General features: G+C 35.4%; 1 protein-coding gene across 4 annotated transcripts in view; it reads left to right on the forward strand.

Moving 5' to 3' along the window:
- The window catches only part of DNAI7 (dynein axonemal intermediate chain 7), a 72,451-nt gene that overhangs the window by 23,651 nt on the left and 22,576 nt on the right, over positions 1-26,224 (forward strand). For 2 of the 4 annotated variants that reach the window (XM_046642039.1, XM_046642029.1), the window contains 7 exons: positions 219-303; positions 1,568-1,659; positions 4,142-4,243; positions 5,085-5,222; positions 9,592-9,738; positions 11,343-11,446; positions 13,023-13,332. In XM_046642039.1, coding sequence (XP_046497995.1) covers positions 219-303; positions 1,568-1,659; positions 4,142-4,243; positions 5,085-5,222; positions 9,592-9,738; positions 11,343-11,446; positions 13,023-13,332 — 978 coding nt within the window. Of the gene's footprint in view, positions 1-218; positions 304-1,567; positions 1,660-1,887; positions 1,928-4,141; positions 4,244-5,084; positions 5,223-9,591; positions 9,739-11,342; positions 11,447-13,022; positions 13,333-26,224 lie in introns of those variants that run through there. The other 2 variants (XM_046642043.1, XM_046642053.1) reach the window with 2 other exon arrangements.

Raw genomic sequence — 26,224 nt, forward strand, 5'->3', positions numbered from 1 at the left:
AACTATTTAAATCATATATACTTGTCACTGTCACTCTTGCCTTTGAATCATTTACATGCTTATTTTTCTTACTTGTTTCCATACTTTGTCCTCAATGCACTTAGCCAAGGCTTTGCACATAGTAGGGAGTTATATTTGAATGAGTGAAAGACTGGATTCATGGAAGCAAATTTGGGTGCATATTAATAGCCTTTTTTTATGTTGTGGCCTTTGTTAAGCCTGGCAATAAGAAAAAGAAAATCAGCAAAGCTGAACGATTGAGGCAGCTACAAGAGGAGGAAGAGAGACGACAAAAAGAGGAAGGTACAAAATACACTGATACTATTTTTGTATGCAGGTAATACTAATAGTAGGTTGGTATTTCCATAATCCAGCCAATGTTTTTTTAAAGAATTTTCAAAATTCTTTAATTTTTCAAATTTAATCTGTTTTATAATAGATACCTACTATTTAAAGGGTCCCCAGAAAGTTCTGTTAGTACACACCATACACTTTCGGATATATCTTAAGAAGAGTTGCCAGATAAAATCTAGGATGCCCAGTTAAATTTGAATTTCAGGTTAACAACGGATAATTCAGGATAATTTGCCCCATGCAATATTTGGGACATACTTAAACCAAAAAAAAAAAAAAGTCTATTGTTTATCTGAAATTCAAATTCAACTAAGCATCCTGTATTTCTATCTGCTAATTCTGGCAACCTTGTCTTGAAATGTTTGTATTTCCTGATTAAATTAGGGGCATTGACACTGATTGTACAGTAAGAATTCTGAAACTCAAATTCATTAAATATGGGAAATATACACTAGCAAGAAAGACACACAGCAGCCTAAGTTCTTATAGTTTAATAATACTTACTTGCCAAATTTAAAGAGGACTGTCATTTGTTAAAAAAAAGTCAATTAAAAGTTAAAAGTATTGGTTATTTAAAATACCAAAAAGTGATTTTAAAAATCTGAATATTTCAAGTGGTTGTAGCTTTTAGCATTAAGAACAGCTGTGGACTCAGATTTGGGTTTTAAAAGTCTGTCCTCAGATTCCATGTTGACTTTTTATGGATAACCATATAAAGCCTTTTTAGGTGACTCATAAGAAGAATACAATATCGGGGTCTAGATCTTGGGGAATGTTTTATTAAATTGGGTTGAACTCATATCTTTAACTTATTTCACGTTTTGTTTTTAATAGTGAAAGCAAGAGAAGATTTAGGTAATTGCTTCTGATGATGCAGATGTCACAAGATTATAGAAATCTTCTGAAGATTTTACCTCTCCTTAATTACTCATGATAGATCTGCCATTTTTTCTTGGTTAAAATAATTATTGGATTGCTATAAACTTTTGGAGGAGAGAAATATAATGTGGGCCTATTTTTCTGGCTAGAAATTTTGAGAGTCATGTTACTTTTTTGAAGGAAATCTAGCACTTGTCTTATTTCTAGCACATAATAAAGGTTGTAAATATACAAAATATTCCACCACCACATCTTGAAAATATTTGCGGTAGCTTTCAGGTCTTAAAAATAGATTGATTTAATCACTGAGAAAAAAATTTTTTTGGTTCTTTAGAGGAAGCCCGTTTGAAATATGAAAAAGAAGAAATGGAAAAGCTTGAAATAAAACGAATCGAGAGAGAAAAATGGCGACAACTTGAAGCAAAAGTAAATAAAAATTAATATTATTAATGAAGACTTCAGCTATGTGGCTATCAGATCTGTTTGGCCATTTAATGTCATTCTCCCCCATAGCTACCAGTAATATTTAGGCCTATATGAACTGGTTTAACTCATTTAATCCCACCATAAAATTAGTGACATTATTACCCACATTTCACAGATCAGGAAATTGAAGAATGGAGAAATTAAGCAGCTAATAAATTGCAGAGCCAGGACTTAAGACATAAGCAGTCTTGCTTCAGAGCTCATGCTGGTAACCATTAAGTTATTATTCTCAACCTGTTTTATAGATAATTAAACAGAACCAAAAAAAATTTGAAATTTTACCTCTCCTTTTTTAGTTTCACTTCTCTTTTTCACCAGAATTTTTCAGATCAGTAGTTCTGAAAGATTTTGTTCTCAGGACAAAACCTCATTACTATTAACAATTGAAGACCCCCAAGGAGCTTTTGTTTATGTGGGTTATATCTATCAATATTTACCATATTAGAAGTTAAAAATGAGAAATTTTAAAAGACTTATATAGACATTAAATATTGTTAAAAATAAACATAAAAATAAGTACATTAACATATTTTTAAGAAAGAAAATACCTATATATAATTATATATGTAATTATATATACACATATATACACATTGCATATATTATATTAATTGTTTATATAATTATGTTTTATAATTTATATGTAAAATATATGTATAAATATATAGTACATATATATTTTATATATAATGTATATAATACATATATGTATACATATATAAAAATATATGTATATTACATATAAATATTAAAATATATTTTATAAATTATATAATTTGTATAATTATCGTAATTATGTTATATAATTATATAACATCCACATATTAGTATATAACATATATAATTATATAAATGTTTTTATGTATGTATATATAATTATATAACATATATAATTGTATATTTTATGTATTAACATATAATTATATATTTTATATTATATATTATATATTTTTATAATTATATATTATATAAATATATAATTATGCATATATAGTTATATATGTATATTTAATTATATATATGTAAAATATATAACACAATTTTATATATAATTATATAACTATATATTCTTGAGCTATAGTTGACATATAACATTATATTAGTTTCTGGTGAAACATGATGATTCACTATTTGTACATATTTTAAAATGATCACCACAATAAATCTGGTTTACATCCATCACCACACATTATATATTTTTTTAAATTAGGGAAGTGAGTAGCATTGTTTATATTTTAAAAATCTCTTTAATGTCTCACTTAACAGAAGACAACTGGATTCTCATGTCTATTTCAATATTCCATCTGTTACAATGTGTTGCTTTGATTGAAATGTATGAAGAAAATTGCCTGCACATAGATGTGTAGTTGGAAAAAGGAGGAATACTGTAATAGCCTTTCAGATAATTGTGGATATTCTTCTTTGATACTATACCAAAACTCAATAAGTGGTAGTTTCTTAGTGTGGAATCTGAAACCATATCAATGAACTTTTCTTACTCTTACACTAAAACATTGATTTGTCTTCCACTTTGAACAGATCTTGTATTCATGCATGATTTTGCAACATCGTGCATTGTTACTTGCAAAAATTTGGTTCACTGAGTTATTTGCTTCCAAATATTGAGAGATTTTTATTATTCACTATAAAAAGAAATCCTATGCATTAACATCATCTCCAATCAAATTAGAAATGTCTGAGGATTGGGAAGCTATTAGACTCACAGTGGTAGATACAAATTTTCTAAAATTCAAATTTATTTGAAAGTTTGAATTTTATCATTGGAAACAAATACTTTGAGTTGTTTCCTGGAAGTGACAAGCTCAATTCATTAATTTTTGAGAGAATGTCTGCCAAAATACTCAAATAATTGCACAAATATTTATTTCTCAAGACAGTATTGTTCTTTGATCTGCAGCAGAAGTGCTTTATGCATAATTCCCATTTTATCACACAGAATATTAAAAAGATGTATACTTAAGGGTTGACATTGAATAAAATTAATAATTTTCACTTCTTCATCAGGTCAGTCTTATGTAAAACTGGCTGTTTACCGCCCCTTCCCACCAAAGAACAGGACTGGTACAGTTTGTGCCTTGATTCTCGCCAAGGTGCCAGCAATTGTTTACACCATCAGGGAAAATGTGTACACTAGGAAAAAGGCTGATAATGTCTTAGTATTACTATGAAAATAGATTTGACCTCAGGGATCCTGAGTCTTGGGGACCCACCAGGAGTCTGCAGATCACACTTTGCAAACCACTGCTCCAGATGAAGCCTTTTGGAAATGTCAGTTACATTCAAACTAATTTTAGTATTCATTTTGAAACTTAATGCTTTGCCAAGTAAATTTTAGAGGCTCCTTGTGAAATGCAAAACTGAAATTAAAGAGCAGATCAATGTATCTATCCCCATGCAACAGGATCTAGAAAGGAGAAATGAAGAACTTGAAGAACTTTATTTATTAGAGAGGTGTTTTCCTGAAGCAGAGAAATTGAAACGAGAGACTAGATTGCTTTCTCAGGTGAGACTAACCTTTTTTTGAGCTGATACGTTTGTACCACAAGAGGGAGTTATAGTCTGATATCCTTTTTAATCCAAAGAAACTTTAAATTTGTCTATAAAAAATCTCTCATCTGACAAATCTCTCACATTGCTTGTAGCAAAGTAAATTCACATAGCTTTGTAGAAAACTATTTGTCAATAATAGCCTTGAAATTTTTATATCCTTTGAGTCTGATTTAATTTTTGGGAATCTATACTGAAGAAATTACCCTAAATTAAAATATAAAAAGTTTGACCTTAAGGTAATCTAGTGTTGCTCAAAACAGCGTAGCTTTGGAAACGCTATAGGTGATTATCAGGAGAAAAAGGAAAAACTGTAATAATATGGCAAAAGATGATTATGGTATAATTTTAAGCAAAAAATTGTAAGTACAATATGATTACAAATGTAGAATTCGCATAGACTACAAAATGAATGGAGGGACGCATACTAAGATGCCAATGGCAATTAACAGTTAGTAATAATTTGAGAAACAGAAATCAGCCCAAGTATTGGCTTCTGTAAATACAGGAGCTATATGATTAGAGAGGAAAGCAAAACAAAACCAACTCACTGTTTTAAAAGTAAAAGTATGACAATAAATAGAATTTCTATTTATTTGAATTATCAAGGCTTATAAATTATTTTGATGAAGAGGAATTTGGTTGTTTTAAGGATATCTCAAGTAACTAAAGCTATAATATGGTTTTTGCCTAAATTGGGAAAACTAGGTTATGAGAACTCATACTTTGGAAAAGAAGTAATTTAATCTTTGGCTGAATTTTCACCAGTGTGAACGTTCGAACGTTTTACTTCACAGTGGAAACACTACATTCAATGTGATGGGAGTCCTGATCCTTCAGTATCCCAAGAAATTAATACCTTTATTAGCTTGTGGAAAGAGGAAACAAATGAGACTTTTGAAGAAGTGATTGGAAAAAGTAAACTAGTGCTAAATGTAAGTTCTTAAGTATTATTCTATAATTTTAAATTATTAAATTACAAATTGTCTGATACTGACTCCAAAAATAGAAATAAATTAAACATAGTATTTGGCAATTAATAATACTACTGCTTCCTTGGCTATGGAGAAAAATATTTGCTAATCTTTTCATTTTCTGTTTTAGTTTTACATTTCCTAAAAACATCTTGCCATCTTCGATAAGGTCAACATAACATAAATGTGAAACATTAACTATATGTGTGTCTAATTCAAGCCAAAATTAAAAAAAAATCAAGTTGCATCCATTTATGTGGATAATTTGTGGAGGGAAAGTACATGATTTTATCCTCAGCTGGAATTATCCACTATTTAGTGATTCAGTACACATGTTTTTTAATGTTAACTATGTGCCAGGCACCTACTCTTTCAGACACTGCAAGTACAAAGATGTGTAAGAATATCCTACCTTCTAGTTCTGCGAATAGGATGGATAGGCTAGCCTGAGGAGTTACCACTTTATAATGCACTTAAAAATGCTAGACAAAGAAATTTTTTAAATGACATGTAAATCCATTGCCTAGCTCAAAAAAAGTAAGGGAAAATCTTGGAGGTTGTAAAAACAATTCAGAAAAGTGGGCGAGTCTCGAATTCAGTGGCTTCCCAGAGAATATCTATCTGTTAACCCCTGGTGACTTAGCCCTGGTTCAAACGACCATCAGGAGGCAAAGCCTAGGGTACACGCAAGGTGGCAAGTTGGATCAGAGCCCTTCTATATGGCTGGGAGCCTCAAAAAGATATTCTGGATATTAGGGAAAAAACCTACTCTGCAAAAAACCTACTCTGATAAGAACTTGTTTGGCTCATCTTTAGCTTAGTGAAGGGAAAACAGAAATGTCTCTACTGAGAATTCTTAATCACAAGTGAGTTAGAAGTCGGACTGGAAGAGTTTACTAGAATACAGCACAGAGTGATAAAGAGATGAAAAATATGAAAGAGTAGTTAACAGACATGTAGGATAGAGCAAGAAGGGCTAAAAATATATTGGAAAGGAGTACCAGAAGGAGATGTAAAAGAATGAGGGAGATACAATATTCAAAGAGATAACGGCTGACAATTTTCCAGAATTGAGGAAAGATAAGAACCGTACGATTCAAGAAACCCAGCACATCCCAAGTTAGGATAAATGGAAAGAAATCCACACTTAGGCATACCTACATAATAGGAGAAACTAGAAGGAATTCACTCCTCTCAGTCCTACTATCCTCTAATGTTTTTTGTTCCATTTCTTCACGACATTTTTGTGCTATTGTTTCCTTCTTCTCTATGTTGCTGCAAGATGGAGTAACTCCAGACTCTGTTAAGCTCATAACATGCATTGCCTAAATTAATCTGGATAGCATGTTTATGAGATTCATTTTACTTATGAAGAAACAGATTGTGCCTCGCTTACAGTCCCCTACGAGACCTTAGATGGGCCTTGCTCTGACTTTCCAAAGACTCCAAAGAGCCTCCCATAGACTATGAGGTATTTGGATGCCAATGGATTCATCGTACGGTGTTCTTGCCATTGCACACCCTCTCTACCAGGAGGCTGCCATGGCCTGACGCTGGTCCAGGAATCCAGTGCTCTGCAGTTGGCAGGGAGACAGTCAGAGGTACCACTAGCGCTCACCAGTGATGAGCTGAAAGCGACATCTTCCTGTTATTAACGTAGAGTACAGAAGTAGAAGTAATAAATAGTAGGGAAGATAAGAAAAGGATAAGTAAAACAAAATGGGAGACCAAAGAGGAGAGTAATCATAGCAGTAGGAAACTAAAGCAGGAAGTCACAAGAGGAACAGAAAGAACTGGATAGCAGAGGCCCCATGGTAAACAGCAAGTTCCAAATTATAAAATTTATTTATTTGACAAAGTCTTATATAACTCTTACTGTGCCAGGCTTTAGAAATAGTAACTTGCTGAATCTCGTAATAACCCTATGAGATAGGCACCATTATCCCCATTTTGCAAATGAAGAAGTTGAGGCACAGAGATGTTAACTAACTTCCCCAAGATCATGCTGCTAGTAAGAGGTGGCTGAGACTGAAGCCCAGCATTCTGGCTTGAGGCCATACTACCTCAGACGACTGCGCTGCCACTCTTAATTTAGAAGTTTTCTGTATGTCATCTGTGTAAGTGTTCAAAACTGAATTATGCCACTTACTAGTTGCTCCTTGATCAGGCTGTGTCTCACTTTCTCCCAACAGTTCAAATATCTGTCCACTCTCTTCTTGCTTGCGTGGTTTCTGAGAAGTTCGATATAATTCTTAACTTTGTTCCTCTAAAGGTAACTTCCTCTGTTCCTCTGGCTCCTGTCAGGAATTTTTCTTTATCTTTGATCTTCTGTGGTTTGAAAATGATATGCCTAAGTCAGTTTTCTTTGGCATTTATCCTGCTTGGTGTTGTCTGAGCTTCCTGGATTTGTGGTTTGGTGTTTGACATTAATTTGGGGAAATTCTCAGTCATTATTGTTTCAAATATTTCTTCTGTTCCTTTCTTTCTTCTCCTGTGATGTGTATGTTACACCTTCTGTAGCTGTCTGCAGCCCTTGGATATTCTGTTCTGTTTTTCTCAGTCTTTGTTCTCCTTGCTTTTTGGTTTTTATACTCTAGCTCAGAGATTGTTTCCTCAGCTGAGCCCAGTCTAGTAATAAACCCATCAAAGGCTTTCTTTATTTTTGTTTCCGTGTTTTTGATCTCTAGCATTGCTTTTGGTCCCGTCTTAGGATTTCCATCTCTCTGCTTTGCGTTGCCCTTCTGTTCTTGCGTGCTGTCTACTTTATCCGTTAGAACCCTTGCATATTAATCCTAGGTGTTTTAAATTCCTGGTCTGATAATTCCAAGGTTCTGATGTTTGCTCTCTCTTCAAATTGTGTTTTTTGCCTTTGGTATGCCTCGTAATTTTTTCTTGCTGGCCGGACATGATGTCCTGGGTAAAGCAATTCCGTGATTAGGCCTTTAGTAATGCGGTCATAGGTGGGGAAGAGGTCTGCAGTCCTGTGATGAGGTCGCAGTCTTTCAGTGAGTCTATGCCTCTGGACTGCGGGCTTCACAGAGGTTTTAATTTCTCTCATCCCCTCTCATGAGGGAGGGGGTGGCTGGAGCCAGCTGGAGCTGCGTGCTTCCTTTCCCACAAGTGAGTTCGGCTTTGGTAAAACTCCAGCAGGTTAGGCTCTAGTGAGTTTCCCCTGACATCGGGCCTTGTTAAGAAGAGTGCTCTGGCCTATTTTGAAACAGTTCCTTTTTGCTCCCCCTGCTGGAAGCACGAGGGGACTTTTCTCCCATATTTATTGTGGGGACCTAGTTGAGCTCCTGGAAGGAAACCTCACAATATTGCGGGCACTCCCCCTTCCATGACTGCATCTTCCTGGACATTTTCACTCTCAGCGCTGTCCTCGCTGAGCCTCCAGCAATTTGTCATTTGCAGTTCAGGTTTTCCTACCCGGTGCTGGGTCCTGCCCCTGAGTCTGCTCACAAAAGCTGACTCCCAGTATTCACCTGCAGGTCTCTCCAGTCTTGGGCGGAGGCCCTGTGTCCTTCCCTCTCTTATGAATCAAAAATAGTTGTCGATTTTTCAGTCTGTTCAGCTTTGTGCTTGTTGTTAGGATGGAGTGGCATCTTCCAGGCTCCTTACAGATAAGCACGATAACAGTATCTACCTCATAGAATTATGATGAGCACTGAATGAATTAAAACATAGAAAGCATTTAGAACAGTTCCTAGTACACAGTAAGCATTGGGTAAATATTAGTAATTCTCCTCGGTCTCCTCCTCCTCATTGTTGTTACTCCTGTTGTTCCACAGTCTTAGGTAATGGTAAACTGTGCCTGTCTATCAACTTGCTAATGAAAGCTCTGTTACACATAGTTGAGAATTCTTTTTTTTTTTTTGAGGAAGATCAGCCCTGAGCTAACATCTGCTGCCAATCCTCCTCTTTTTGCTGAGGAAGACTGGCCCTGAGCTAACATCCATGCCCATCTTCCTCTGCTTTATATGTGAGATGCCTGCCACAGCATGGCTTTCCAAGCAGTGCCATGTCCGCACCTGGGATCCAAACTGGCGAACCCTGGGCCTCCAAAGCAGAACGTGAGAACTTAACTGCTCAGCCACTGGGCTGGCCCCCAGAATTCTTATCATGGAGTTTTTGGAGGAAATAGTTTACTTTTCCACGATCTTAAATAATAGAATAAATACAGGAAAGGATTTTTATATGTTTTACTGCTGTGTTCCTCAATTCAAAAGTGATAGAACATCCGTCTTTTCACCTTTTCCTTGACCATTTGTCAGAAAATTAATTACTTTTATAGTAAATATTTATGTTTTTACTTTATACCCTTACTTTCTAGTTAATTGACAAGTTGAAATTAATTTTATTGGAAACGCCACCATATGATTTGCAAGATAAAATAGTAACACAGTACCAAGGATCAATTCTAGAACTGCAAGAGCTTCTTCATTGCAAGTTTAACACTGCCACAGAAATACTTCTCAGAGTAAGTGTGGGATTTGGCTTATGTGTTATTATTTTATGAGAGTTAAAATTTTATTCTGTATAATAAAAAATCCATTATCTTTTTTTATTAATTAAAAGGTTATGAAAAAGTCAGTAGAATAATTTAAGGCACATATGTTTATCCAGATTTCACAACTAAATATTTTATTTTATTTTATTTATTTATATTCCTTTTCCTCCCCAAAGCCTCCCGGTACATAGTTGTATATTCTTAGTTGTGGGTCCTTCTAGTTGTGGCATGTGGGATGCTGCCTCAGTGTGGCTTGATGAGCGGCACCATGTCCGCGCCCAGGATTCGAACTGATGAAACACTGGGCCGCCTGCAGCACAGCACGCAAACTTAACCACTCGACCACAGGGCTGGCCCCCTAAATATTTTATTTTTAAAGAAATCAAACATTATTGATATAGCTAAAGTCTAGTTTTTTCTTATACTTGCTAAGGTTTACTAGGATCGCTGTGAAAATAAGTTCACAAAACATATGTTAGATATTCACCCTAGATCAATCAATTGAGACAAGATTACAGTTATTGGTAGTCACTCTATTTTTCTCAAATCTTTTAGCACTAATGATATCAAATAATCATAAAATCATTATTATACCTAAGAAAATAAATAATATTTCCATAATTTATTCTAATGTCCAGTCCATATTTAAATTTTCCCTAGCGTCCCGTGAATATCTTTTATGCCTATTTTGTTTTTTAAATCAGAGAACCATCTAAGGTCACATTACTGTTGGCAGTTTTGCCTCTCGGTTTCTCCTGGTCTAGAGCGCAGTCCTTAGTAGAATGTGTTCTAATTACACAAAGAACTGCGAAGAAGGCTTAAACTTTACTAAGTTTATTGTTAGCATTAATATTCATATTATAATTTTGCAACTATTTGATATATTGTAACAAAAAGCAGGTTAGAAAATGTATTATAATTACTAGCAATCAAGATTTTTATTTTAAGAGAAAAAAGATACAGTATGTAAAAGAGAAGAAGATTAGAAAAAAAAATACTATAGTGTTAGATTTGAAATGGAAATATCAGTATGCCACTGGCCCAGTGGCATAGTGGTTGAGTTTGCACGCTTCACTTCACCAGCCCAGGGTTCGAAGGTTCGGATCCCGGGCACGGATCTACACACCTCTCATCAAGCCATGCTGTGGCATCTCACATATGAGATAGAGGAAGATTGGCACAGATGTTTCTCAGGGACAATCTTCCTTACCGAAAAAAAAAAAAAAGCATGTGTATGGTTAAAATGAAAAGTCATGATAATGTTAAAATTGAAAAGGGTGACGTAATAGTAATCTATAAGTGCTACCTGGAAATATAGGAGCACCTTTAATCCTTAGAAACCTTAGAAGAAACAGTAACAAAGGGAAAACACATTTAATTAAGTAAATATGTTTGTATCATTTAGAGAGTGTTTTAAAACAATTCTCCATTATTTTGATGGAACCTTATTTCTACCCCAATTGCTCTTTTAAGTAACGAAGGGAATCTACCACCTAAGTGGTGAGATAACTCATCTCAGTTACATAATTTATGAGGCCTCTAATCTTTTATAATGTTTTCTTTTTCTTTTATAGCAAGCTAGTACTTTAGCAGATCTGGACAGTGGAAATATGGAAAAAGTCATTCAAGACGAAAATATTACTCTGTATGTGTGGGCAAACCTCAAGAAGAATCCAAGGTATTCTCATGGGTATTACTGTGGGTCAAAGGTCATTAGAGTCACATCGTGATGACCAGCAGATGCCTGTTGCATAACAGCAGGGCATACCTAGAAAAACTCGTGTCAGGAATCAGCCAACTGGGCTTTAAATCACAGAGCTGCCATTTACTTTCAGCAAGTTCCTTAGCCTTGTTGAGCTTCAGTATATCAACAGTAAAATGATGATTATAGTACTTAACTTAACAGGATGGGCTTGAGGTTTCAATATTAATGCATGTAAAGGTCATAGCATAGTGTCTAGTACAAATACGTGCTGAATAAATATCTGGTCTTCCCCTTCTCTTCACTCGCTTAACCTCCCTCTCCCTATAACAAATAGAAGTGGTAGGTGCTTTCTACATAGCAATATGATAAATTCATGATTATTATTTTTTATAAATAAGGATAAATTCACGATCACTTGGTTGCTGCTTAATCTTAAACATTTCAAATTAATTGAGTTAGTATGGCAGTGAGTTACAGGAAAAATTACCAGAATGAAGGTTAGGCGGCCTTGGTTCTTATCCCAGCTCTGAAAAGACTAGTCATATGACAATGGAAAAAATTGGGCTTTATTTTCATATTTAGTAAAAGAAAAAAACAAAATATTTTCCAAGTTCCATTTGCTATAAAATGCTCTGGTTTAAATCTAATCAGAGACAATGCATGAATATAACATTTTTCATTGTAAAATATGTTACATACAGAAGAGTGAAGGAAATTAAATCTGTATAATTTTAAAATAATAAAAGTAAAATGAATAGCCCTGTATTAACTACTGAGGTTTATGAAGAAAATTAGGTGGCATCTTTCACTAAGGTAGGGAATAGTGGAGGCAGAACAAGTTTTGTTTTATTTTGATGGTCATGTTGAGGGGGTTGGAGGGATGATGTGTTCAGTGTTGGGCTTGTCGGGTTTAAAGCACCTATGAAATGTGAAAGTGTGACTGTCTGAAAGCATTGCGAGAAAGCTGAGTTGGAGATATATTTTTTGGAGTCATATAGATGAACAGTTCTTAACTTTTGGGGGAGTCATAGACTCTTATGAACTTCAAATTATTACATATGCTCACACATATGTAAGGGCATTTTTGGACCTCTTGAAGTCCCTTCAGGAATGCTTCTTCCCCCTACCCTGCCCCGGGAAACATAGAACTCATGTTAAAAGTCTTGATAATATAAATAATAATCACAGCCATAGAAATATAATATCCAATATCCTCTATGTATGTAGAGGGAGAAAAAAAAGGGCCTAGGATAGAGAGGTGAGTAATATCGACATTTAAGGGGTCGTTAGGAAGAAGGCCATACAGAGGAAATGGAGAAGGAGCTGCCAGGGATGGAAGAGAAGAGTATTGGGTTATGGATCCCAAGAGGGTGTTTTGAGAAGGATAACATCAGTAACTGGGCCCAAATGCTGCAAAGAAAGCATTTGGATCGGGACTCAAAACTGTGGCAAAATTAAAGTGGAGGGAAATACTGCTTAAATATAAATTTGCAACACACCTAGAGTTTCCCAGGGCCTCACCCTTTTTGTTAAAATTAATTATTGACAGGTACAGAAGTGTCAGATTCTCTGAAACACAAATTGGATTTGAAATTCCAAGGATATTAGCAACAAGTGACATTGCTCTACGACTCCTACATACTCACTATGATCACGTCACTCCGCTGCGTCCCGTTCCAACGTCATTACAGGAACACACTTCCACAATAACTAACCTTGTCAGAGACGAAGAAAAGAATTTAGAAGCGGCAATCAGCAAAGAGATGCAAGAAGAGTGTAAACAAGAAGAAAATGAGTCTAACTCGGTTCATGAGGAAGAAATAAAAGTTGAGGATCAAGGTGAAACTGAAGTAAAAATGGTAGGACACATTTCAATGTTTACATTTTTTTCTTCATGTAGCAAGCATTATTAGATTCCCTTGAAGCATTCTCAAGATTTTTTTCCTAAACAACTAGAAATTGTCCGAAAGCTACTATCTTGCCAATGGCATGATTTTGAATGTGTATTTTTTATTCGTGCCTTCTATTAATAATCACTATTCATAGTTGAGCCTATTGCTTCAACTCCTAAAGTTCAGCACGGGGATTGCTCATTTTTATTTTAGGTACACTACTGAAAATCTTTGAAGCAATTTAATTTTTGTGTATTTATTATATTTCAAACTCATTTAAGGGAACTTGCCGTTAGATGGAAACTCGCACTAAGTACTTCCACAAACCAAGGGATTATCTTATAGGACCCTGTTACTGTCTCAGCTTTTGGTTTTGTAAGAAAGACTTTTATGAAGTAAAAGTTGATTTTCTTAAACTATTGTACTCCTTTCTTAAAACTTGACATCTTTAGATATAATAACATCTTATTAGAACAATTTAATAATCAAATTCCTTTAGTTGATTTTTGTTCTTTCTATCTCCAGGATTTTCAAGTTAGTCACTTATTATGTTAGAGTAAATTGTCTCTTTAGAATTTAGTGTTATTTTCTCAGAACTAAACAGCCTTTTTGTTTGGCCATAGACAATTTGCATTTTAGGAAGGACCAGAAATAGCAGGTTGTCCTACAAGTGCTTAAGATATGAAATGTACTGGTTTATTTTCTTTAAACACAGGTAAGGGTTAAGAATTAGGTTGAATACAAATTATCAGAATAGGAATTATTAGATATTCTAAGAACATATTTAATTGAAAAATTCCATTTTAAATATTACACTAGAATCAAAAATGATAGATTCTATAGCAATACACAAATGGACATGACATGGCGATCAGTACAAAGAATAGTATTTAGAGTGATATTACAACCATGTAAAAATTAAAAAGGCATAAGGGGAAGAGAACTCAGAAACCTGTATACAGCTGATATTTTAGAGAGGTGGGAAATAAGCAATTTATTTTTCTTTAAAAATTTGTCACTTTTTAAAAAATGTTCTTTGAGCAATCCAATACCTTTCAAATTAAAAAATTTCATTTTACCTCTCAGGTAGCGTGGTAGCTTGACTAGAGTTCAGTAATATTTCCAGTCTTCTTCTGTTTCCTGAATGTAAGGGATGATTATGCCCCTCACTCTCTTGAAGTTAGGTGTAACTGCTACTTGCTTTAGCTAATAAGATGTGAGTGGAAGAGAGATACTGATTTTTAAAGATTTTATTTTTTTCCTTTTTCTCCCCAAAGCCCCAGTACATAGTTGTATATTCTTCATTGTGGGTCCTTCTAGTTGTGGCATGTGGGACGCTGCCTCAGCGTGGTTTGATGAGCAGTGTCATGTCCGCGCCCAGGTTTTGAACCAAAGAAACACTGGGCCGCCTGCAGCGGAGCGCACGAACCCAACCACTCGGCCATGGGGCCAGCCCCGAGATACTGATTTTTAAGGGGGAAAAATAATCAGTAAATGGGCCCCAGGCTTAAAATTATGGAAATATGCAGTAAAAACCAAAATGAAAATCCATTCACTTAAAATAAAATTTGGCAGGATTTGTGATTGAAAATCCATGAAAACAAAGAACAAATAGAAAGATATCGAAATTGTTATATGAAAACAGTATATAAAATGTTTGGTCTTGATTTCATAAAAATATTAGATAATTTCTCCTCCTCAGGTTCCTTGATCATAATTAATATTTTTTGAAAACCCATCAACATTTTACCCAAGAATCTCACATTACTTATTTTTAAGTTGCAAAATAATAATTAGAAAACATATAATTTGAAATATTACTTGATTTATATGGCTTATGCAGTTCTTTCTTAAACCCATCTCTCCATTAAAGCAGCCTCATGCAGTGATGAGTTATTATAGTTCTGTTAATTTTGGAAATAGTTTTATATTTATAAGCAGGGCTGGCTGGGTGCCATAGTGGTTAAGTTTGCATGGTTAACTTGGACGGCCCAGGGCTTGTGAGTTCGGATCCCTGGACATGGCCATACACACCACTCATCAAGCCATGCTGTGGTAGGCATCGCACATATAAAATAGAGGAAGATGGGCACAAATGTTAGCTCAGTGAGAATCTTCCTCAGGCAAAAAAGAGGAAGATTGGCAACAGATGTTAGCTCAGGGCCAATCTTCCTCACACACATACAAAAATATATAAGCATATGAATTCACTGTAATACTAAACAGTGCACTTAAATATATTTTTCTCAAGGCCTGTCATCTACTACAGTAAGGAGTCATCTCCTTTACTCTCAACCAGTGAGCTCGAAAGTACCAAATTAAGCTTTCCTCATTGTGAATGGCCCTTACCAATGTGTTTAACTACATTTGGTTTTTCTGGTATTATTTAATGTTTTATCGAACAGTTTCAAACAACTTATATTGATGACTAAAGGTATGCCAGTGCTAATGTTGATAATGCCGCAAAAGTACAGCAAGGAGAAGCATTGGCGTAATGGTAAAATGCATGTTTTATGGAATATTGAGGGTGTCCTCAAATAAGTAGTTTAGGAAACTCAGAGTAAAGATCAGCAGACAATTAATGATATGGCAGAAATAGTTGTACTCTGTGAAACTTCTCCATAGCCTGGGAAGCTTGACTAAGAATTGTGTGAATGGTAGATTGAGGAACCTGGCTGGAGGAACTTTATGTTATCAGGGGATTTAAAAAGAGAAAATTGCCTAGGAGATGAAAATAACATGAATTCAGTTAGCACTCCTATTTCTGGAACCAGTCCTCTCAACACACCCAACATACATGTGCATAGATGCTAATGCTTATGTATGTGTGCTCTATCATCCTTCCAAAACTGCATAGCATTCTGAAAAAGTTAATGTGCTTAATGTTCAAATATGTATGATTTCCATGAAGCAGAAGAATCCCATAGTAGTGGCTTGAGTGTGCCAAGGCAGGCGGGAAAAGCCATCTCCTGCGCTGAAGGAGGATTGTTGTAGGGAGGAAAGGCAGGAATTGCATAGAGTAAAGGATTGCCCCACTCAAAACCACTTGCCCTGCTGAGCTGGGTAGGAAAGGAGAGAGAGAGGACTTCAAGAATTGTCAGCTGGGCCTACACTTGCTGATAATTCTAACCAGTGTAAACCACCTTTAGTAAGTGTAAGTTACTTGCAGGGGGCAAAAATCACCAGATTTATAAAGAGAATCAGCAACTCAAAAGAGGAGACAAGGATAATTCAATGGCGTTCATGGGGAGGGGGGAAGTAAAATGATGGAAAGAAGTAGGAGGTCCAATCTCCATATAAAAGAAGTTCCAGAAATCGAGAAGGGAAAGGATGAGTTGAATATAATAATCAGCACTGGGACAGCTGGCTAAGATTTGAAATAAAATAAATTTCCATTCATACTTCACTCTACAGACTAGAAAAAAATAACAGATTAAAGGTTTAAATATAAAAGCAAGCTAATCAAAACTCATAAAATAGTAGTATTTGAAGAGAACATAGGGAAGTTATTTTATTATCTTTACTAAGAAGGTCTTTCTTACTTGTCAGTGCATCAAAACTAAAACCATAAACCATTTGCATAGCCAAAAAAACCTCACTATAAAAAGTTGAAAGACAATGAACTGAGAAAAATATTTAGCCTTATGTATAAAACAGTCGGTATCCTAAAATAAGGAACTCGTACAAATTGGTAAGAAGAGAATTTCCTCATATAAAATTAGACAAAGGACTTGAGTAGAGAGATGAGAAGAGAAATGCAACTAGCCAATAAAAATATGAGAAGATAACCAAATAAGTAATCAAATTAGAACCCTTAGATCATTTCTTCTTATCAGATTGAGCAGGAGGGGGAGCAGATATTTTCATATACTGTTATTAAAAGTGTAAATCTGTACAGTCTTTCTGAAGGGCAATTTGGCACTATGTAAATGTACTATTATCAGTCACTTTAATTTTAGTAATTTATTTTTATGAAGTAATAGGACAAGTAAATAAAAATGAATGCATGAAGATGTTCATTGAAGTATTTTTTTATAGTAGCAAATATAGTCCACAGATTAAATTAATTGTAAAGTATTCAACAGCCAAAATATTAGTAGCCATTCAAAATGATATAGATTTTATATACTTTTTTAATTTTTAAATTTTTCTATTGAGATATAATTGACATATATTAGTTTCAGGTGTACAATATAATGATTTGATATTTGTATGTACTGTGAAATGATCACAATAAGTTTAGTTGACATCCATTGCCACATATAATTACAAATTTTTTTCCCTTTTTCTTTTTTTTTTAAAAGATTGGCACCTGGGCTAACAACTGTTGCCAATCTTCCTTTTTTTTTTCCCCCAAAGATTGGCACCTGGGCTAAGAACTGTTGCCAATCTTTTTGTTTTTTTCTGCTTTTATCTCCCCAACCCCACCCTGTACACAGTTGTATATCTTAGTTGCACCTCCTTCTAGCTGTTGGATGTGGGACGCCGCCTCAATGTGGCCTGACGAGCAGTGCCATGTCTGCGCCCAGGATCTGAACCCTGGGCCGCCGCAGCAGAGCGCGCGAACTTAACCACTCGACCACGGAGCCGGCCCCCCAATTTTTTTTCTTGTGATAGAACTTTTAAGATCTGCTCTCTTAGCAACTTTCAAATATACACCGCAGTATTATTAACCGTAGGCACAAGGCTGTACGTTATACCCCTAGGACTGATTTATTTTATAACTGGAGGTTTGTACCTTTTTGCCACCTTTACCCATTTCACCCACCCTCCACCTCTGGCAACCACCGATCTGTTCTCTGTGTCTATGAGTTAAATTTTTTTTTTTAGATTCCATGTATCAGTGAGATTGTATAGTATTTGTCTTTCTCTGTCTAACTTATTTCACTTAGCATAATGTCCTAAGGTCCATCCATGTTATCACAAAGGGCAAGATTTCCTTCTTTTACATGGCTGAATAATCTTCCATTGTGTGTGTATCACATTTTCTTTATCCATTCATCCACCATTGGACTCTTAGGTTGCTTCCCTGTTTTGGTTATTATAAATGTTGCTGCAATGAACCTGAGGTGTACATATCTTTTTAAATTAGTGTTTTCTTTTCCTTCAGATAAATACTCAAAAGTGGAATTGCTGGATCATATGGTAGTTGTATTTTTAATTTTTTTGAAGAAGCTTCATGCTGTTTTCCATGGTGGCTGCACCATTTTATGTTTCTACCAATAGTGCACAAGAGTTCCCCTTTCTCCACATTCTCATCGACACTTGTTATTTCTTGTCTTTTTGATAATATCTATTCTAACAGGTGTTAGGTGGTATCTCATTGTGGTTCTGGTTTGCATTTCCCTGAGGGTTAGTGATGTTGAGCACCTTTTCATGTGCCTGTTGGCCATCTGTATATCTTCTTTGGAAAAATGTCTATTCAGATCCTCTGCCCATCTGTTAATTGGATTGTTTGTGTTTTGTTATTGAGTTGTATGAATTCTTTATATATTTTGGATATTAACCCCCATCAGATATTTGATTTGCAAATATTTTATCCCATTTGGTAGATTGCCTTTTCACTTTGTTGATTGTTTCTTCTGTGCAGAAGCTTTTTAGTTTGATGCAGTCCACTTGTTTATTTCTGCTTTTGTTGCCTTTGCTTTTGGTGTCAAATCCAAAAAATTATCGCCAAGATTGATGTCAAGGAGTTTACCACCTGTTTTTTTTCTAGGAGTTTTATGGTTTCAGGTCTTGCATTCAAGTCTTTAATCCATTTTGAGTTAATTTTTGTGTATGGTATAAGAAAGTGTCCAGTTTAATTCTTTTACATGTGTCTGTGCAGTTTTCCCAGCACTAATTACTGAAGAGATTGTCCTTGCCCCATTGTATATTTTTGGCTCCTTTGTCATAAATGACTTGACCATACATGCGTGAATTTATTTCTTGTCTCTCAATTCTGTTCTGTTGTTTTTATTCCAGTACCATACTGTTTTAATTACTATAGCTTTGTAATATAGTTTGGAATCATGAAACGTGATACCTCCAACTTTGATCTTTTTTTCTCAAGATTGCTTTGACTATTTGGGGTCTTTTATGGTTCCATACAAATTTTAGCATTATTTGTTATAGTTTTGTGAAAAATGCTGCTGGAATTTTTATAGGGTTTGCATTGCATTTGTAGATTGCTTTGGGCAGTGAGGACATCCAATCCATGAGCACAGAATATCTTTCCATTTATTTGTGTCTTCAATTTTTTTCATCAATGTCATCTAGTTTTTGTTGTATGGGTCTTTCACTTCCTTGGTTAAATTTATTCCTAGGTGTTTTATTCTTTTTGATGCAATTGTAAATGGGATTGTTTTCTTAGTTTCTCTTTCTGATAGTTTGTTGTTAGTGTATAGAAACACAACCAATTTTTGTATGTTGAGTTTGTATCCTGCAATTTTACTGAATTTTATTCTAACAAATTTTGATATTCTAACACTTTTTTTGTAGAGTCTTTAGAATTTTCTATATATGCTATCATGTCATCTGCAAATACTGACAGTTTTACTTCTTCCTTTTCAATTTGGATGCCTTTTATTTCTTTTTCTTGTCTAATTGCTCTGGCTAAGACTTCCAATACTTTGTTGATTAAAGTGATAAAAGTGGGCATCCTTGTCTCATTCCTGATGTTAGAGATATGAGTATAACTCATACTCTAAGTAACATTGAGTGTGACGTTAGCTGTAAGCTTGTCATATGTGACCTTCATTGTGTTGACATACATTCCCTCTATACTCACTTTGTTGAGATTATTATCTAAATGGCTGTTGAATTTGGCCAAATGCTTTTTTTGCATCTTTTGAGATGATCATGTGATTTTTATTCTTCATTTTGTTAATGTGATATCTCACATTGATTTGTAAATGTTGAACCATCCTTGCATCCCTAGACTGTATCCTACTTGATCATGGTATGATCCTTTTAATGTATTGTTGAATTCAGCTTGCTAATATTTTGTTGAGGATTTTTGCATCCATGTTTATCAGGGATATTGGCTTGTAATTTTCTTTTCTTGTGCTCTCCTTGTCTGGTTTTGGTATCAGCGTAATGCTGGCCTAGTAAAATGAGTTTGGAAGTGTTCCCTCCTCTTCTATTTTTTGAAAGAGTTTGAGAAGGATTGCTATTAATTCTTCTTTAAATGTTTGGTAGAATTCACCAGTAAAACCATCTGCTCCTGGATTTTTGTTCGTTGGGAGGTTTTTGATTACTGACTCAACCTTCTTACTAGTAATCAGGCTGTTCAGATTTTCTCTTCCTTCAGGAATGAGTCTTGGTAGATTGTATGCTTCTAGGAATTTATCCATTTCTTCCAGGTGTTCCATTTTGTTGGTGCATAATTGTTCATAGTAGTCTCTCATCATCTTTTGTATGTCTGTGGTGTCAGTTGTAATGACACTCTTTCATTTCTGATTTTATTTATTGAGTCCTTTCTCTTTCTCTCTCTCTCTGCTTTTTTAATGAGGAAGATTGGCCCTGAGCTAACTTCCATTGCCAATCTTCCTCTTTTTGCTTGAGGAAGATTGTCCCTGAGCTATCTGTGCCAATCTTCCTCTATTTTATGTGGGATGCCACCACAGCATGGCTTGATGAGTGGTGCTAGATCTGCACCTAGGATTGGAACCTACAAATCCAGGGCCACTGAAGCAGAGTGTGTGCACTTAACCACTACACTACCAGGCCAGCCCCTTCCTTTCTCTTTTTTCTTGGTGAATCTAGCTAAAGCTTTGTCAATTTTGTCTATCTTTTTGAAAAACCAGCTTTTCATTTTATTGATCTTTTCTGTTGTATTTTTGATCTCTATTTCATTTATTTCTGCTCCAATCTTTGTTATTTCCTTACTTCTACTAATTTTGGGGCTTCATTTGGCTTTTGTAGTGCCTTGAAGTGTAACATTAAGTTGTTTACTTGAGATCTTTCTTGTTTCTTGATGTAGGCATTTATCAATATGAGCTTCCCTCTTACAACTTCTTTTGCTGCGTCTCATAAGTCTTAGTATGTTGTGTTTCCATTTTAATTTTTCTCAAGGTCTCTTTTTTTTTTGGTTTCTTCTTTGACCCATTGGTTGTTCAGTAGCATCTTGTTTAATCTTCACATATTTGTGAATTTTCCAGTTTTCTTCTTGTGATTGATTTTTAGTTTCATGCCATTGTAGTTGAAGATGCTTGATATGATTTCATTCTTCTTAAATTTATTAAGACTTATTTTGTGGCCTAACATATGATCTATTCTGGAGAATGTTCCATGTGCACTTGAGAAGAATGTGTATTCTGTGGCTTTTGGATGGAATGTTGTGTATATGTCTGTTAAGTCCATCTGGTCTGTGTCATTTAAAGCCAGTGTTTCCTTATTGGTTTCCATCTGGATGATCTATCCATTGATGAAGATGAGATATGAAAGTCTCCTACTGTTATTGTATTGTTACTTATTTGTTCCTTTAGGTCTGTTAATATTTGCTTTACATATTTAATTATTTATTATTATTATTTATTATTGTTTATTTATTATTACTCCTTTATTATTATGTGATGACCTTCTTTGTCTCTTATTATAGTCTTTGTATTAAAGTCTATTTTGCCTGATAAACGTATAGCTACCTCAGCTTTCTTTTGGTTTCCATTTGCATGGACTATCTCTTTCCATCCTTCAACTTTGACTCTGTATGAGTCCTTACTATGCAGTCAATCTCTTGCAGGCAGCATATAGGTGGGTCTTGTTTTTTAATCCCTTCAGTCACTCTATGTCTTTTGATTGGAGAATTTAGTCCATTTACATTAAAAGTAATTATTGATAGGTGTGTACTTAATGCCATTCTGTTCATTGTTTTCTAGCTGTTTTGTAATTCCTCTGTTCCTTTGTTCTTTTCTTGATCTTTTCCTTTGTGACTTAATGGTTTTCTGTAGTGATATATTTAGATTCTTTTGTATTTATCTTTTGTGTATCTACAACAGGTATTTACTTTTTGATTACCATGAGGCTTACATAAAACAACTTGTATTTATAACAATCTATTTTAAGTTGATAACTTAAGTTTGAATGCATTCTAAAACTCTAAATTTTTACCCCGTGCATGTTTTGTCACATTTTTGATGTCACAATTTACATCTTTTTATCTTGTGTATCTTTTAACAAATTATTTTAGTTGTAGTTATTTTTACTACTTTTGTCTTTTACCCTTCATACTAGCTTTATAAGTGATTAACCTACCACCTTTACAACATTAGATTATTCTGAATTTTATTATGTATTTACCTTTACCAGTGAGATTTATATTTTCATGCTTTCCTGTTACTAATTAGTACCTTTTTATTTCAGCTTAAAGAAATCCCTTTAGCATTTCTTGCAAAGCTGGTCTAGTGGTGATGAATTCCATTAGCTTTTGCCTGTCTGAAAAACTCTTTTCTCTCCTTCCATTCTGAATGACAACTTTGCTGGGTAAAGTACTTTTGGTTGGCATTTTTTTCTTTCAGCACTTTGAATATATTTTGCCACTCCCCTCTGGCCTGCAAATTTTCTGCTGAAAAATTTGCTGATAGTCAAATGCAGATTCCCTTGAATATAACAAGTTGATTTTCTCTTGCTGCTTTTAAAATTCTTTCTTTGTCTTTAATTTTTGATACTTTAGTTAATTATAATCTTGGTGTTGGTTTCTTTGGGTTCATTTTTTTTTTTGGAACTCTCTAGGCTTCCTGGATCTGGGTGTTTTTCTTTCCCCAGGTTAGAGAAGTTTTCAGCCACTATTTGTTCAGATAAGTTTTCTGCCCACTTCTCTCTTTCTTCTCCTTATGGTACTCCTATAATGTGAATATTGGTCCACTTCATGTTGCACCATTAGTTTCTTAAGCTATCTTCACTTTTCCTCATTCTTTTTTCTTTTTGAGTGAGTTCTCAAAAACAAAACTGAGTTCTCTGATTGAGTGAGTTCCATTGCACTGTCTTCAAGTTCACTGATCCTTTTTTCTTCTTCATCTGGTCTATTGTTGAACCTCTCTATTGTATTTTTCGATTCAGTTATTGTATTCTTCAGCTCTGTCACTTCTTCTGTTTTGTACTTACTTATATTTTTTGTCTCTTTTTTGAAATTCTCACTTTGCTTATCCATTCTTCTCCCAAGTTCAGTAAGCATCTTTATGACTGTTATTTTGAACTCTTTATCAGGTAAATTGCTCAGCTCTGTTTCATTAAGCTCTTTTTCTGAGATTTTATCTTGTTTTTCTTTTTTCTGAGGAAGATTCACCCTGAGCTAACATCTGTTGCCAATCTTCCTCTATTTTTTGTATGTGAGCTGCCACCACAGCATGGCCTGAAAGTCGTGTGGGTCTGTGCCCGGGAGCCAAACCTGGGCTGCCAAAGCAGAGTATGCCAAACTTAAACCACTAGGCCACTGGGGTTGGTCCATTGTTTTTTTGTTTTTGAATATATTCCTTTGTTTCTCCATTTTCCTTGACTCTCTGTGTTGGTTTCTATGCATTAGATAAAATAGGCACTTCTCCCAGTTTTAAAGGCATGGCCTTGTGTAGGAGATAAAATTTATTGTTTAACCCTCCCCAAGCTCTTGGTGTTCTCTCAATACTTTGTGATTGTCCAAGCAACCTACTTTATTTTTAGTGGCTGCTAATGGTTTATAGTATGCCCAGACCTGTCATTGTCCCAAAGAAGAGGATCTCAGTCAGCACCTAGATTCAGGCTGATTGGAAGCCAGACCTTCAGGCAGCATCTTTGAAAGTATGCAAATATATATCTTTCAGGGGAAGACTGGGAGATGGGCATTTCTGTCTGTCCCCTCTGAGCCTAGACCTGCAGTGATAGTTAAAAACTGTTTCTTTCTTTGCAGTCATCCTGTTGAACTCATGAGTACAAGCTGTGCTAGCCATGAGAGCCAGGCAATCAAGGGGCATCCCCTGGGCACAGCCACAAAAGCCAGGGCACTAGACATGTGTACAGGTTTCACTCTGGGAGATTCCAATGCTCTAGATCACAGCAGAGGGAGACAACAAAGATAGTGCCTACTTTCTGAGGTCTCTGGGGAGGATTACGGTTGGCCCTTCGATGTGTGTTTAATTAGAAATCTGCTCCTTAGGCCATAGCTATGAAAGTAAGCTAATAGCCCTCTTATTCAGAAAGAACGAGCTCCTGATCTGTTGCCTCTGTGCCTGTGCTTTGGAGGTGGTAGCCAGTTAAGAATTCTTTGTTTGTTACAGTCCTGTGGGACCTGTGAGTAGATGCGCCATTGGCCACCAGAGCCAAGCGATCTAAAGATGTCCCCTGAGCGGCAGCTGCAAAAATCAGGGCCACAGATGAAGGTACAAGTTCCTTTCTGGGAGATACCAATGACCTGGAGGAAGACAGAGAGAGAGTGCAAAGATGGCACCTGCTGGCCTCTGTTTTTGGAAAGTAATTCAGTAGACCCCTGGGTGTGTGTTAAATTAGATGCCTACTCCTCAGGTCTATGCTTTAGGATAAGCAAATAAGCCCCTTTCATAGAAAGTCTGGGTGCTTTTCAGTCGGCTGCCTCTGCACTGGCCCCGGGATGGGTGAGTCAATGCATATAAGCCCTTTAAGAACTGTTTCTCAGTTTGCTTTAACCTTGTGGGTCTTGTGGACGCAAGCCTCATTGGGTTTCGAAGCTAGATGTTTTGGGGGCTGGTCTCTCAGGTGCAGGTCTTAAAAGTTGGGGTGCCAGATGTGGGGTTCAAACCCTTCACAGGGAGAAGCTCATGTCTGTCAGTTCCCTCCTGATTGTGGGTCCCTGCACAGGAGTGGGGTTTATGGCGACATTGTTCCTCAGCCTCTCCTATCTTCTTGGCTGTGCTCTTTCTTGTTTGCCTGAAGTGTAGGAGTCACTGAGCTAGTTTTTGAGTTTTTTCCAAGGAAATTGTTTCATATGTAGCTGTACATTGAGTGTGTCCGTAGGAGGAGGTGGGTTTAGGATCTTCCTACATTGCCATCTTGAACTGGAACCTATATGTTTTTATATGGAAACATACCTAAGATATATTGTTAAGATCTTTTTTCAAGTTACATAACTGTATTTGCAATAGGATTCTGTTTTTGTGAGGGGAAAAAAGTACTTATTTGTGGAAGCTTAGAAAAAAATCTGGAAGCCTCGCCACCAAACAGTGGCTATCTTGGTGGTAGGGGAGGGAGTGTGAGAAAGGTGGGATGGTGATATATACATTATCAGTGATTTTTTATTCTCTTTATACCTCTGTATTATTTGAATTTTCAATAAATAACTACTGAACATGCGTTACTTTCCTGATAGAAAATGAAGCAATATATTTTCCTTTGTGCTTTTAAAGGGGGAAAGTTCATGATGAGCCTCTGTGTGGCTTCACTTGCTGTTCTGTCATTGTGACATCCCCTCCCTCCCATCGTCCTCATCCAGTTTATCTAACTTCTACTGGTCTTTCAACACTTACCTTATGTTTACCTCCACAGAGTCCTCTCCTTTTCTTCAGACTAAATGAGGTGTCTCTCTACTATGCTCTTATCATTCTGTTTAATTATTAGAATTCTTACCTTAAAAACTAAATTATGATCTTGAGGACAAGAATATCTTGATAGACTTCATATTTACAGTGAGCACAGGGCCTGGTACATGATAGGGGCTTAATAAATATATATATTTTTTGGCTTAGCTTTGTTTATTATCATTGGTCTGTGTAAATCTACAATCTGTAATGTCTGAATATTTGTATTACATATCTTCTGCAGCTACCTGGGATCTGAATCCATGCAATGTTTAAAGTGTGAAGTCGATTACTTGTTGACGTTTCCTTCCTTTGTCAGTGAAATACATATTGTCAGGTCAGTTCTTGCCAGGAATTTC

Source organism: Equus quagga, chromosome 1 (genome assembly GCF_021613505.1).
Source record: "Equus quagga isolate Etosha38 chromosome 1, UCLA_HA_Equagga_1.0, whole genome shotgun sequence".
Classification (NCBI taxonomy): Eukaryota; Metazoa; Chordata; class Mammalia; order Perissodactyla; family Equidae; genus Equus; species Equus quagga.